Source organism: Manis pentadactyla, chromosome 3, assembly GCF_030020395.1.
Source record: "Manis pentadactyla isolate mManPen7 chromosome 3, mManPen7.hap1, whole genome shotgun sequence".
Lineage (NCBI taxonomy): Eukaryota > Metazoa > Chordata > Mammalia > Pholidota > Manidae > Manis > Manis pentadactyla.
The window spans coordinates 31,953,463-31,969,161 of NC_080021.1; the positions used below are offsets into that span (position 1 = coordinate 31,953,463).

The 15,699-nt window shown below is 36.3% G+C and overlaps 1 protein-coding gene across 1 annotated transcript in view; it reads right to left on the reverse strand.

The window, feature by feature from the left end:
- Window positions 1-15,699, reverse strand: part of PKHD1L1 (PKHD1 like 1) — a 143,872-nt gene that overhangs the window by 71,612 nt on the left and 56,561 nt on the right. The window contains 9 exon segments of the mRNA XM_036876435.2: window positions 511-681; window positions 1,443-1,631; window positions 2,378-2,482; window positions 2,895-3,037; window positions 4,803-4,998; window positions 5,169-5,301; window positions 6,602-6,723; window positions 7,673-7,837; window positions 9,222-9,332. Of these exon segments, the coding sequence (XP_036732330.2) occupies window positions 511-681; window positions 1,443-1,631; window positions 2,378-2,482; window positions 2,895-3,037; window positions 4,803-4,998; window positions 5,169-5,301; window positions 6,602-6,723; window positions 7,673-7,837; window positions 9,222-9,332 (1,335 nt within the window).

A 15,699-nucleotide genomic window follows, 5' to 3' on the forward strand; every position in this document is an offset into this window, starting at 1 on the left:
GAAGTGCTTCCAGACTGCATTACTCTCTATTTCGATAATGGCAGTTTATATTCTGGTAAAACTCTTTTTCTAATGACAAGAGGGCTCAGGCAGTACAAAGGAAAAGAAAGACCTGGGCAAAGATGGTGTAGTAAAGGGAGAAGAGAGAATATAAAATTAATTATTTTTCCATTTTTCCAAATTTCTAAGAAATTTTCCATATTTCTCATGGGGAAAATAAACAATAATATCATCTCACACTTTAGTTTCAGGCACATACAGATGTCATAACTTTTTCACATTACATCTTTGAGGCACACAAGAATTCTGGGAGACTGGCAGGACAACATGAACATGATCCTTATTATATAGAATAAATTCCCACCTCAGCGCAGTCCAGATCTATCAAGGTCATGTGGCTGGTAGGAGACAGAAGCCAGGTTAGACCCAGTCACCTACTTCCTGCCTGAGCAAGGTCACATGAGCCTCGAGTCACCTGAGGAACAGGGCTTCCATCTGTGACCCTCTTACCTTGGACATATGTGGCTTCAGTGCCACCCACAAACAGGTGCAGGGGAATGTGCCTGGATTCAGCAGGCCGAACATTAATGACTCCTTGGAGAAAAATGGAGTGAGCTTCATCAACAGACCCACTGCTATAATAATGGATTCCAGGTGAAGTAAATTGGTAAGAAAATGAACCTGCCATAAAATCACATTGTACATAATAAATACAAGCAACTAATGCATCTTTGAAAAGAAATTTGGAATGACCACTCAAATGCATATACAGATGATAGGTTTCTTATTTTTTTTATGCTTGTGAGATTTCAAGAGAAAGTCACAAAAAAATGCATCACTGGCTATTAATGAGCTGTCTTGTGTAATGAAATTACATTCCAGAAACACCAGATCCAGTGTTAATTTTCTAGAAAACCATGTCAAGACTGGAAGAACTTCTCAAATTAAAAAAAAAACCAACATGCAGTGAAAAATAAACAATACTTAGTTTGTTCATGAATAAAAAGTTCAAACTGCTACATGTATAGACAGACAGGCAGCCTACAAGGCACTCGGTACACAGCTGCAGGAGAAATGCTGATTTTCATGCTGATGCCAATCAACAGAAGTTCGTTGTTTGCTACTAGACTGTCATGATTCGAAATAAAACCCTATTTTCTTTGTATTTTGCTTGTTTTCATGTATTTTTCAATTGATTACTCCAGTATGATATCAGAACTCACCTCTAATGTATAAAATAGTTTACATTCATTTGTAATATTTTGTAAACTTATGGTATTTTCACCAGTATTCAGTTGACAGTAATAAAATGTCAACTAAACCATTTTGGGTATTCATATATATGCAAAAGTATTTTAAATCTAAACAAAATGTCTTCTATTATATATAGGTATATATAGGGCAAAAAGCTGGATGCAAAATGCAGCCACGTGGAAACATACCAGATGCAGTTTTTTCTCTTCCATTTGTAAATCCTTTGCCATCATAAATTACACTTCCAGGACTGGAGACAGAGAAAACGCTGTATCCTATTCCCCTAAGAAATGGGTGTGCTTGCCAGTGCCATATCACTGTGTCTCCCACAGATACATTTAAGACCGACGGTGACCAGGCATAACCTAATCCATGTACTGGGAGAATTGAGTCGAATTTTAAAAAGAAAAAGAAAAAGGAAAAGGAGTAAAAATTCTTAACAATTGTCTTTGAAATACTGCATTTTTATACAGCCTCTAGTAGAAAAACTTTTCAATTAACATTATAAAATGTTTATGTGCATAATTTAAATGCAACAAAAATGAACAGAAATAAGGGAATGTAAGGTAATGAGAAGCTAAGGAAAACAACGAGCCACACAACTCCAAAACTGATGATCAAGAGACAATTTGAAAAAAATCAGGAAAAGTCAAAAAAACAAGTTGTCCAGAAACAACACATGGAATCTTTTTAAAAGCTACGATCAATCCTTTTTTTATTGACGTGTAGTTGACATTACGATCGATTCTTTAACATAAGAATTTTCTCAAGCATAGAGGCATGCCAACATCTATATAATTTCAATTTGAATATTTATTCAGAATATTTATGTCAGACTACTGGTAATAAATCACACTAATTCAGGAAGTCCTTTACTATAATAAAACTAAATGGCAATTCTAAACTTGGAAATTTTAAAGTCCAGCCTTTTAGACTCAAGTCTACCACTGATTTCTTCTGTATGTGACTCACTCTGTCAAGGTGATAAATTATAGACAAATTATTGATAAATTTAGAGAAAAATAACAAAACTTATACTTTTAAGTATTAAATAAATAAAAATAAAATTAATTCCAGGGTAAAGGGCTTCCTTTATTTACAATATATATGTGTCATCTGATACCTGAATCTTTCCCATTGTTGGTAACCCTGAACACATTTCCTGTTGAATGAAGAATACATTTTATGACATTTTCTGATGATGATGTCACATTGCAAGGGAAGGACCCTAAAAAGAAAAAAGATGGGAAAACATTTTTTTCCAAATATGTTTTGTAAAATATAGAGTTGAAATACAATTGAAAGTAGACAGGGCCCTACCAAAGCTTTATATTATATCATAGCATCTTTGGTACTTTTTTCTGATAGTAATCATGATGAGTACTGATTATTTTTAGAATGGGGACTTCCCCTTTTTAAAGTGTTCTATACACATCAGATATATATGAATTATTATTTATTGAAATCAAAAGCAGTTATTTTTATCTTTACCACCTTAACCAAATACACTTAACCTTGTATGTGCTGATATAAAAATAAAGCTTCCATGACTGAGAGTATCTGTGTAATAACTCAGCATCAATAGCACATCTTCTGAAGTGAGATAAATAATAGCCCTTCAGTGAGGATGAAAGTCTTACCCAGCAGCACCACGTTCTCAGTTGGTATCGGGCTGAACCCCAAGCCCATTATAGTGATTTCAGTTCCACCATATAAAGAGCCTCTCTGTGGAAACATGTTGGTCACTTCCAAAATATACCATACAGAAGCATTTAACTTGTCTCTGAGAAAGAAAATGGATGTTTCAATAAGCTTTCTATGGGGTCATGTTGCTCAACTCTTATTAGGAAAAGATTCATTCAAGGAGGAAATAATTGAATATTTAAATAGACATTACTTTTTCAAACTAGATAATATGATAATCAACATGACCAAACACAAAAAACATGTGTTTGTGTGTGTGTGTATATGTATGTATGTATATGCATACACACACACATGGTATATGTGGTATATATGGTTTATGGTATACATACATATAAATGGTACGTGTGTGTGTATATATATATGTATGTATGTGTGTTTATATACATATATAAGTTTTTCCTTTACTATGAAAATTAAATTTCTGAAAAGCTCATGGTGGAAGAATTTGAGATAGGTCTTAAAATATTATGGGAAAAATATGGTTATGAGAATTGAAGTCACAAGAAATACATGAAATCCTTTAAAATATTTTATATAGTCATTAGAGTAAAACATAGAGGCAGTGTTGTCTATAAAAAAGAATAGCAATGAAATTTCATACCTTTTATATAAGTAATAAAAAATTTGTGCCATCAATTTGAATTTATCATCCTATGTTTGTTGAAAATTTTTCTTGATCTCCCTACTATTTCAATGAAAATGTTTTTAATTCACTTTGATTTGTTACAGACAATGTGTCTGCTGGGAGGCCATCAAAATGTACAATGCTTTTCTGACCTGATATGTAGACTCGACTCCCACCTCCCAGCTCCTGATAACTCAAATGAGTCTTTGTGTTAACTTTTATTTAACTTCTGCAGCATAACTGTACTGGCATTTCTTGAATTGCCACACAAATACCCAGTTTCGCATAGGCAGTTCTGCCCATCACATCATCACGCCAAAGCACAAGCCTCCAGCTCTCCTAGAACCCCTGAGGGCTCTGCCTGTGAGTCTCAGGGGATGGGAGTCTGAGCTTTAGGTTTATGGCTGCTTATCTTCCTTCACCTCAATATTCTGCTGCAATGATCTCTCCTTCTACTCTGATATCAGCTTTACTTGCCTTTTTTTAGTCCCTAAATTTCAGTTTTCTGTTTTACTAAGTATTCTAAGCCAGTAACTTTCTTATGCCAGACTAAAATTTTACCAGTTAACAGACAGCTTCAGGAAGGAAAATACTAAACACTTACCCAAAGACAACTTAGAGCTGGAGAAGGATTCTCTCCATCCTCTCCCTCAGATGTGCAGCTCCTATCCATTTCTTGGCTTAACTATCAGCTTTTCAGAGAACTCTTCCTGTCCTTCAGGAAAAGTTAGCCCTCTCTGTCACATGCTCTCACAGCACATATGGCATATGTGACCTCTTATTCACAGCCTTTTTCATGTTTGTAGTTGAGTTGTTGATGTAATCCTCTGTTTGAAATCTACTTCCCCAACAAATTGTGGACATCATGAATGGTGAGGACATGTCCCTCTTATCTTCCACTGTGAATCCAGCACTGAGCAAGTATCTGCCCCCCAGCAACTGCTTGATAAGTATTTGCAGAATGAATAAAAATCATGAGACATATTCATAAACTTAGTTCCACAGGGAATCTCACAACCTAATCTGAATGGTATCGGTCTCAACACTAAGCATATTGCACTTTATGAGATATTCTCAGAACTGCTTGCTAAAGGAGATGCAGAAAAATGAAAAAAGCAATTGAAATAGTATAAAATTAATCACTATTTATTTTCCTATTCCAAAACTATTAACCCATGTATTCTACGACTCCATTAAGTTTATGGTCATACTATACCTTGTTGATGCAAAACCCCAGTTTCTGACTTCTACATAGATACCATGTTTTCCAGGAGACAACTTGGGCAAAAGGCATCTAATGTCTGTGAAGTTCCAATGAAGGATCTGACAGGGTTTTCCTCCAACATATACTTCCACATTTTGTGTGAGCTCATTTCCAAAGTTGTAACCCTTAATTGTTAAATTAACTTCTCCTATTATCAAAAGAAAAAAATGTTATAAAAAGATTCAACTTACAATCTACTATGAAATATGCATATTACATAAACAAACTAGAAATAGTTTTTTCTCTCTCTCTCTTTCTCTTTCCATACACACACACACACACATGTCAAATAACTGATTTTATTGAAGAATTTATTACCTAATACTGTCCGTACTTTTGGACTAAAATCAGTTATAACTGGAGTCTGTAAACAATTATAATTATAAGCATCCTTTGTGATAGCTTGATATCCATTGGTAATAACTGAAATATCAACTGTGCCCTCAGTTTTCTAAAATAAGAGGAAAAAACAAGACAATTAGAAAATATTAAATGTCGAGATGCAGAAATCTAATGGCTAAAAACAGAATTTATTCATAATAAAACTTCCAAAGATGTTTTATTTCAAAGTCATGAATAAGAGTCAATTTTAAGATATTCAGAAAGTTGTGCTGTCATATGTAAGTTACATGTTTAAATTTTTTAGGTAAAGGTATATGATATAGTGGTTTTATGGGTATTTATGATCAATTTAAATGTGTCTATATGATTGGATTCCTGAAAGTTCTACAGTTTAGTTCTGATGCTCTGGACAAGGATTCTGTAACTGATAATGTGTAAGATCCTAAAAGTTTGACTTACTGCTCTTGAAATAGACTCAACCATCATTTGTATTCTTCTTTGCTGACTAATCACATTATATCTTTTGTTGACCTACTGCCAGAATCCCAAACTAACACTTGGAACCCCAAGAAAAATATTTGGAGCTTTCATTGATGCAGAACCTATACACTTCCCAAATAGGAAAAACAGTTGTTCTAGCATGTAGTGCTTACTTAATGCACACTCGTGTTTAACCGAATGACATAATGTGAATCCTTTAAATTTACTGCATCCCCCAGATTCTCATTTCCATCAGCTAGTCCAACGTGTGCTCAAATTTACTTTTCCTACAGATTTCAACTACATAATACCCACACTTTGTCTGCTTCATTTTGTTTTTATGTCAGTGACTGGATAATAATCCTTTTCCATGTAGTAAGCAAACCAGAACCCTGGTTTAAATTTAAACACTATTTTTCAAAAATAAAGAACAATGAATGGTGCTATGGATGCAATATTCCACTAGGAACTTCATGGATTACTGTCAACAAACTGAAGCTTTAACACATCTACGACATAGGTTCCTTTCTAAAAATGAAAAATGTCTAGAATTGCTTCCCTGACTTTCTTTAGACTATTTATTAGTAGTGAATTTTTTCTTCCATGGATTGACCAGGTTGACTCCTATTCATCCTTCAGCCTCCAATAACATATCAACTTTGTGAAACTCTCTGATTCCCTTTCCCCTGTATTTTATTTTACTACACATCTACTTCTATTATTTCAAGTCAAACACATTATTTAATACTGATTTATATGTCTTCTTTAATTATGTTAAGTGTCTAGAATATGGAGATGTTTTGTATTTGGATCTTAGCAAAAGATGTTGAAGAAATGCTGCAGTTCCTGGGAAAAGATGTCATTTGCCTAATCCTCTAAGATGTTCTTTAATTCATAAGATTTCAGATGTAGGGGGAAAAATGTCTTACTTTAGGTGTTCTGCAGGTTATCTTATTCAAATTCGCATCAATCACATTGCAGGTTTCATTTCCAATTAATACCTTTGAAGTTTCATTAAAGCCAAATCCAGATAAAGTTAGAAGAGTACCACCTTCATAAAGAAACAACAACAAAAACAGATCAACTACAACAAAAAGAAACTCATCGTTCAAGAATTGTCTAATCATTCAAGAGATAGGTTGGCAAATAGATCAAGGACCAAACTCGAGATGTATACCATTGCCACTATATACCCTTGCCTGAGCTCTGAAGTCTGGAACTACAAATGAGTTGGGCTAAACGATTTAATGAAATAACATAGATTTACAACCAACATTTGCTTTGGTGTATTACTAGCCACAATTTGTATTTTCCATAGTGTCTTCTCCATCCTAAAGAGAAATTATGCTGTTCCCATTTGTTCAACCATTGCATGGGCAGACAATGAAAATGACTTAAGGCTTTCACCAAATCCCAAATTTTAATACCTCTAAGTAAAAGCAAAAATCCCAACAAGATAAAAATAAAGTAAAATAAAAACACAAACATACCAAAAAGATCACGAACAAAGCACAAAATCCAAAAGTAAGCAAGCAAACAAACAAAAACCCACAAAGGAAATGAAGCAGGGCAGGAAAAATGTGTTATTTTCTTTCTATCTTCTGCCCAACCTTCCCTTCCCCAATTTGTCCCTGGGAACTTTTTCTGGGTCAAATAGCTCCACTGAGACTGTGGTAACAAATGGAGCAGCTGGTAAGCAGAATAATAACTAATAAATCTTATCTTGACGTAATTGATGAGCTTGCTATAGAAACATGTAATAATTGATTATATGAATTCAATAACCTACGATGTAAATGTAAGCAGCCACCCTAACTTGTTTTTCATAAGAAACAAAAGAATTAGTCAGCCATTTAACCACTGTGCTTTCTGAAAAGGATTCTCCTTTGTTCTCTATGAGGGAGCTTTGGGTTTCTCTCCATTCACCCTGTTCTAGAAACAGTACATTGACATGATGGAAATGCAGGCAATTTTCTTTGTTTAGAACAATTAACTATTACCTGCTAGACTTCCAGAAGCAGGCTGGATGTGCGAGATCTGGCTCTGATAAGTGAAGTGGAATACCTCACCCTCTATATTCCGGGCTAGTCCAACATCAGCTAAGGACACTGCAACTGGGAAATGTCCAGCACTTCCATTCAGAATCTGGCACTTGATTTCATTTTCTTGTGATAAATAAGAAAGTGATAAAGCAAATGTCTTTGTGAGATAAAATTACCAAATTTTATATTTCCAAATATAAACATCGGCATTCCTTTTTATATCCCCAAGAAACAGATCTAAGGAAAACTACTCAGGTGGGAAAAAATATTTGCAAACTATCTGATGTTATAAATCAGACACTCCCAAAAGAGAGGTAAAATATTAACGAAACCAAAGTATACAATTTGCCCTTGATTGCTACTGTGGTGAAAAGAAAAAGTTACTGTAATAATAATTTAAAAATTCCTAGTCTGTAAAGTCATCTATATTGATAATTCTAAAAATTTTGATCCAATATGTTGTTTATACCTGAAACTCAGTAAAACATAAGGTTTCATCAGGAAAGGTGATCAAAAGCTAAATGAAAACATCCTTCAGTTCATTTAGAGCAGTACATGCACATTTTTTTAAGTTCATTTTTATTTTTTATTTTTTATTAAGGTACCATTGATATACACTCTTACAAATATTTAACATGAAAAACATTGTGGTTACTACATTCACCCATATTATAAAGTCCCCCCCATGCCCCATTGAAGTTACTGTCCATCAGCGTAGTAAGATGCCACAGAGTCACTACTTACCTTCTCTGTGCTACACTGTCTTCCCCGTGAACCCCCCTATACCATGTGTACCAATCATAATACCCCTCAATCCCCTTCTTCCTCCAGTATATGTACATTTATAATACAGGCACAACACTGACACATATCTCAAGAATGTATAGAAGATTTAACTTTAAAACAACTTAAATGATGTGGAAGATGGATTTGCTTATGTAATTCCAACCTATTGAAATTCGGGAAAACATGTAGGATTGTGAAAGATAAATATTAGGGAAATAAATAATTTTGGCCCTCACTCTTTCAAGAGTAGAAAATGTGAATGATTTTGAAATTCTGTGTTGAAGGATAGAGAATCTGTTGGCCTAGAGAACTCAGGGAATTTGGCTGTGTCCTCTTACCGCATGACTAATGTGGCATTGTCAAAGCATCGGCAGAGGGGACCGTAGAATATCAGAGTGGCATTTTATATATTTTTGTGTCTCAGAGACAAACCAAGGAAGAGAAGCTTTCATGTCATCACTTTATGGGGGAAAAAGGACGAAAGTCAACTGTTAGGGGATAAAGACACTGTGTGACAGTGAAATAATTAGTTTCACTAATTGTGGTCATAACTAAAGCCAAAGAATAAAAAGGTAAGACAATTATCCAGAGCAATTTGCCAATTTCATGACCCCATAGGGGACTATGTAGGATACAGTTGTGATGATACTCCTCTTTGATTCCAGTTTCTCTTAGAGAAGAATAATTAGATGCAATAATAATAATTTTACAAAAGACTTACCATTCACAGAAAGAAGAGAGCAACCTACTGGTCCAACAGAGACTGATACTGCTAAACTAGGAAAAAATCCAGAGCCTAATATGGTTAGAATTGTGCTTTCTTCATAGGACCCTGAAAGGGAGAAATTTAAATAACAATATTAAGATGAAAACATGCAGAATCTATTGTTATGAAATCAGATATTTCCCAGAGAAAGATAAACGTATCTTTATATAAGCAAGCAGGGAAAAAAAGACACATTTATTTAGCAATAGTATTTTTTTTCTGTTGAATTATCCTACATTGCTTTATTTTAAATCTATGTTGGTAGAGATTAGCAGAAAGAATTACCTGACTAAAAGCATGGGATGAGGTAAGATAAGGAAAATTATTCTTATGACAAAGAAATTAAACAGACATCTCTATATGGTAGCTTAGATTATGGCAGAACTGTCTTCAAAAAACTTCTGAGACAAGGATAAACTGGACAGTAAGTGTTATGGATACTTTCTATTCAAAATAAAATATGATTCCTTTACTAGGGTAATGTATATCCTAAAGTACCTGGAATATTCCTGGTTTATACCTGCTGTCCCTGCATCTTATACTTAATGTTTTTAAAAGTGTCCATATTTGCCCGATAAATGATATGGCCACCCTTATTAAATAACATCACATACAACACAGATTCCACACATATTTATACAGCTGAGAATCAAAAACTCTTAACATTTTAGAAGAAAACATAATAAAATATCTTAATGCCCTTAATATAGACATATTTCTTAAATAAGATACGAAAGGTAATGGTAGACCATAAAGGAAAAGATAAATAAACTAGAATAAATCAATGATTTAACTGTGTCTATGAACAAGATAGTAAGACAAAAGTTGATAAACTAGCAGAAGATGTGCAAAGAATTGTTAAAAACACAATATATAATACACAGTTAAAAGTCAATAGAGAAAAGATTTGATAAATGGATAAAAGATGTTAACAAGCATACAAGAAGCAACATACAAGGAACATACAAGAAGATGCTCACATGCATTACTTATCAGGGGATAGACAAACTAAAGATGAGAAAATTCTTTCATCAGAATTTCTTCAATCAGAATGACAAAAGTTAGGGGACTGATAATATAAAGTTTAGGCAAGGATGTGGGGATATGGTGCTTAGCCACTAAGATTAAATATGAGATTATAGTTTCTGAGTTTATCTTTCAGACTGAAGAAAAGCCATTCCTTAAAATCCTTACTCCTGTTGTTTGTTTCAGTTCTTGGGAGTTCAGACACAAAGCAAAATCATTTTTTTCTTAAAAGGAGTAACATACTAGATGAAGATAGAGTATGTTCTTGGCAATAATTTTTCTCTCATTCTCAAATCTGGTACTTAATTATTTTCATTTACTAAACAGCAGTTGTCTCATTACTAGGCTTTTGATCTGAAATCTCCTAGAAGAAGTGGTCTCATATGATAAAAGTTTCCTATTAATATCTTAGCTAATAGAGTTTAACAAAAATGCCTCATTGTCAGAGCAAAATTTAAAACTGATTCTAATGTGGTGAAACTAGAGAAGTAGAAGTCTGATGGGTCCAACTTCAAAAGTGTTTTTTTTTCCAAAATAAGCAATTAATGCTCTTTCCATAGCTTTATGATCTGACACTTTTTTTCACTATGTAGTAATGTCTGCCTGCCTTAGTTGGTCAAACTTGTATATTAAAAAAAAATCAGAGGGGAGGGGCGGAAGATGGCGGCGTGAGTAGAGCAGCGGAAATCTCCTCCCAAAACAACATATATCTATGAAAATATAACAAAGACAACCCTTCCTAGAATAAAGACCAGAGGACACAGGACAATATCCAGACCACATCCGCACCTGAGAGAACCCAGCGCCTCGCGAAGGGGGTAAGATACAAGCCCCGGCCCCGCGGGAGCCGAGCGCCCCTCCCCCCAGCTCCCGGCGGGAGAAGAGCAGGCAGAGCGGGAGGGAGACGGAGCCCAGGGCTGCCGAACACCCAGCCCCAGCCATCCGGGCCAGAGTGCAGGGCCCTCGATACTGGGAAAACAGGGCAGCAAGAACAGTGAGCAGGCACTGGAGGCTGGGCGCCAGAGGACATAAGAAAAGCGCGCGACCATTTTTTTTTTTTTTTGCTTTTTTGCTGCTTTGTTTTGGCGAGCGCTTTTTGGAAGTCTTAAAGGGACAGGGACCCCAATACTAGTGAAACAGGGCAGAAAGACCGGTGAGCAGAGGCCTGAGGCTGGCACCGGAGAATAAAGAAAAACGAACGACCACCTTTTTTTTTTAATTAAAAAAATTTTTTTTTTTTAATTAAAAAAATTTTTTTTTCTTGTTTTTTTTTTGTGGTCGTTGTTTTGTTTTGGCGGGTGCTTTTTGGAAGTCTTAAAGGGGCAGGGCGGGTCACTTAATCCAGAGGTAGGGAATCCGGGATCTCTGGGCACCCTAACCCCTGGGCTGCAGGGAGCACGGAGGCCCCTTACGGAGATAAATAGCCTCCCAGCAGCTCCTGCTCCAACGCGACTCAACCATTTTGGAGTAGCTGCCCGAGCCAGGCCACGCCCACGGCAACAGCGGAGATTAACTCCATAGCAGCCGGGCAGGAAGCAGAAACCCTGTCTGCGCGCAGCTGCGCAGCACAAGCCACTAGAGGCCGCTGTTCTCCCAGGAGAGGAGGGCCACAAACCAACAAGAAAGGAAGTCCTTCCAGCCGTCACTCGTCCCAGTTCTGCAGACTATTCCTATCACCATGAAAAGGCAAAGCTACAGGCAGACAAAGATCACAGAGACAACACCAGAGAAGGAGACAGACCTAACCAGTCTTCCTGACAAAGAATTCAAAATAAGAATCATAAACATGCTGACAGAGATGCAGAGAAATACGCAAGAAAAATGGGATGAAGTCCGGAAAGAGATCACAGATGCCAGAAAGGAGATCGCAGAAATGAAACAAACTCTGGAAGGGTTTATAAGCAGAATGGATAGAATGCAAGAGGCCATTGATGGAATTGAAATCAGAGAACAGGAACGCATAGAAGCTGACATAGAGAGAGACAAAAGGATCTCCAGGAATGAAACAATATTAAGAGAACTGTGTGACCAATCTAGAAGGAACAATATCCGTATTATAGGGGTCCCAGAAGAAGAAGAGAGAGGCAAAGAGATGGAAAGTATCTTAGAAGAAATAATTGCTGAAAACTTCCCCACACTGGGGGAGGAAGTAATCAAACAGACCACGGAAATACACAGAACCCCCAACAGAAAGGATCCAAGAAGGGCAACACCAAGACACATAATAATTAAAATGGCAAAGATCAAGGACAAGGAAAGAGTGTTAAAGGCAGCTAGAGAGAAAAAGGTCATGTATAAAGGGAAACCCATCAGGCTAACGTCAGATTTCTCAACAGAAACCCTACAGGCCAGAAGAGAATGGCATGATATATTTAATACAATGAAACAGAAGGGCCTTGAACCAAGGATACTGTATCCAGCACGACTATCATTCAAATATGATGGTGGGATTAAACAATTCCCAGACAAACAAAAGCTGAGGGAATTTGCTTTCCACAAACCACCTCTACAGAATATCTTACAGGGACTGCTCTAGATGGGAGCACTCCTAGAAGGAGCACAGCACAAAACACCCAACATATGAAGAATCGAGGAGGATGAACAAGAAGGGAGAGAAGAAAAGAATCTCCAGACAGTGTATATAACAGCTCAATAAGCGAGCTAAGTTAGGCAGTAAGATACTAAAGAGGCTAACCTTGAACCTTTGGTAACCACGAATTTAAAGCCTGCAATGGCAATAAGTACATATCTTTCAATAGTCACCCTAAATGTTAATGGGTTGAAAGCACCAATCAAAAGACACAGAGTAACAGAATGGATAAAAAAGTAAGACCCATCTATATGCTGCTTACAAGAAACTCACCTCAAACCCAAAGACATATACAGACTAAAAGTCAAGGGATGGAAAAACATATTTCAAGCAAACAACAGTGAGAAGAAAGCAGGGGTTGCAGTACTAATATCAGACAAAATAGACTTCAAAACAAAGAAAGTAACAAGAGATAAAGAAGGACACTACATAATGATAAAGGGCTCAGTCAAACAAGAGGATATAACCATTCTAAATATATATGCACCCAACACAGGAGCACCAGCATATGTGAAACAAATACTAACAGAACTAAAGGGGGATATAGACTGCAATGCATTCATTCTAGGAGACTTCAACACACCACTCACCCCAAAGGATAGATCCACTGGGCAGAAATTAAGTAAGGACACGGAAGCACTGAACAACACAGTAGAGCAGATGGACCTAATAGACATCTATAGAACTCTACATCCAAAAGCAGCGGGATATACATTCTTCTCAAGTGCACATGGAACATTCTCCAGAATAGACCACATACTAGGCCACAAAAAGAGCCTCAGAAAATTCCAAAAGATTGAAATCCTACCAACCAACTTTTCAGACCACAAAGGCATAAAACTAGAAATAAACTGTACAAAGAAAGCAAAGAGGCTCACAAACACATGGAGGCTTAACAACACGCTCCTAAATAATCAATGGATCAATGACCAAATCAAAATGGAGATCCAGCAATATATGGAAACAAATGACAACAACAACACTAAGCCCCAACTTCTGTGGGACACAGCAAAAGCAGTCTTAAGAGGAAAGTATATAGCAATCCAAGCATATTTAAAAAAGGAAGAGCAATCCCAAATGAATGGTCTAATGTCACAATTATCGAAATTGGAAAAAGAAGAACAGATGAGGCCTAAGGTCAGCAGAAGGAGGGACATAATAAAGATCAGAGAAGAAATAAATAAAATTGAGAAGAATAAAACAATAGCAAAAATCAATGAAACCAAGAGCTGGTTCTTCGAGAAAATAAACAAAATAGATAAGCCTCTAGCCAGACTTATTAAGAAGAAAAGAGAGTCAACACAAATCAACAGTATCAGAAACGAGAAAGGAAAAATCACGACGGACCCCACGGAAATGCAAAGAATTATTGGAGAATACTATGAAAACCTATATGCTAACAAGCTGGGAAACCTAGGAGAAATGGACAACTTCCTAGAAAAATATAACCTTCCAAGATTGACCCAGGAAGAAACAGAAAATCTAAACAGACCAATTACCAGCAACGAAATTGAAGAGGTAATCAAAAAACTACCAAAGAACAAAACCCCCGGGCCAGATGGATTTACCTCGGAATTTTATCAGACATACAGGGAAGACATAATACCCATTCTCTTTAAAGTTTTCCAAAAAATAGAGGAGGAGGGGATACTCCCAAACTCATTCTATGAAGCTAACATCACCCTAATACCAAAACCAGGCAAAGACCCCACCAAAAAAGAAAACTACAGACCAATATCCCTGATGAACGTAGATGCAAAAATACTCAACAAAATATTAGCAAACCGAATTCAAAAATACATCAAAAGGATCATACACCATGACCAAGTGGGATTCATTCCAGGGATGCAAGGATGGTACAACATTCGAAAGTCCATCAACATCATCCACCACATCAACAAAAAGAAAAGCAAAAACCACATGATCATCTCCATAGATGCTGAAAAAGCATTTGACAAAGTTCAACATCCATTCATGTTAAAAACTCTCAGCAAAATGGGAATAGAGGGCAAGTACCTCAACATAATAAAGGCCATCTATGATAAACCCACAGCCAACATTATATTGAACAGCGAGAAGCTGAAAGCATTTCCGCTGAGATCGGGAACTAGACAGGGATGCCCACTCTCTCCACTGTTATTTAACATAGTACTGGAGGTCCTAGCCACGGCAATCAGATAAAACAAAGAAATACAAGGAATCCAGATTGGTAGAGAAGAAGTTAAACTGTCACTATTTGCAGATGACATGATACTGTACATAAAAAACCCTAAAGACTCCACCCCAAAACTACTAGAACTGATATCGGAATACAGCAAAGTTGCAGGATACAAAATCAACACACAGAAATCTGTGGCTTTCCTATATACTAACAATGAACCAACAGAAAGAGAAATCAGGAAAACAGCTCCATTCACAATTGCATCAAAAAAAATAAAATACCTAGGAATAAACCTAACCAAGGAAGTGAAAGACTTATACTCTGAAAACTACAAGTCACTCTTAAGAGAAATTAAAGGGGACACTAACAGATGGAAACTCATCCCATGCTCGTGGCTAGGAAGAATTAATATCGTCAAAATGGCCATCCTGCCCAAAGCAATATACAGATTTGATGCAATCCCTATGAAACTACCAGCAACATTCTTCAATGAACTGGAACAAATAATTCAAAAATTCATATGGAAACACCAAAGACCCCGAATAGCCAAAGCAATCCTGAGAAAGAAGAATAAAGTAGGGGGGATCTCACTCCCCAACTTCAAGCTCTACTATAAAGCCATAGTAATCAAGACAATTTGGTACTGGCACAAGAGC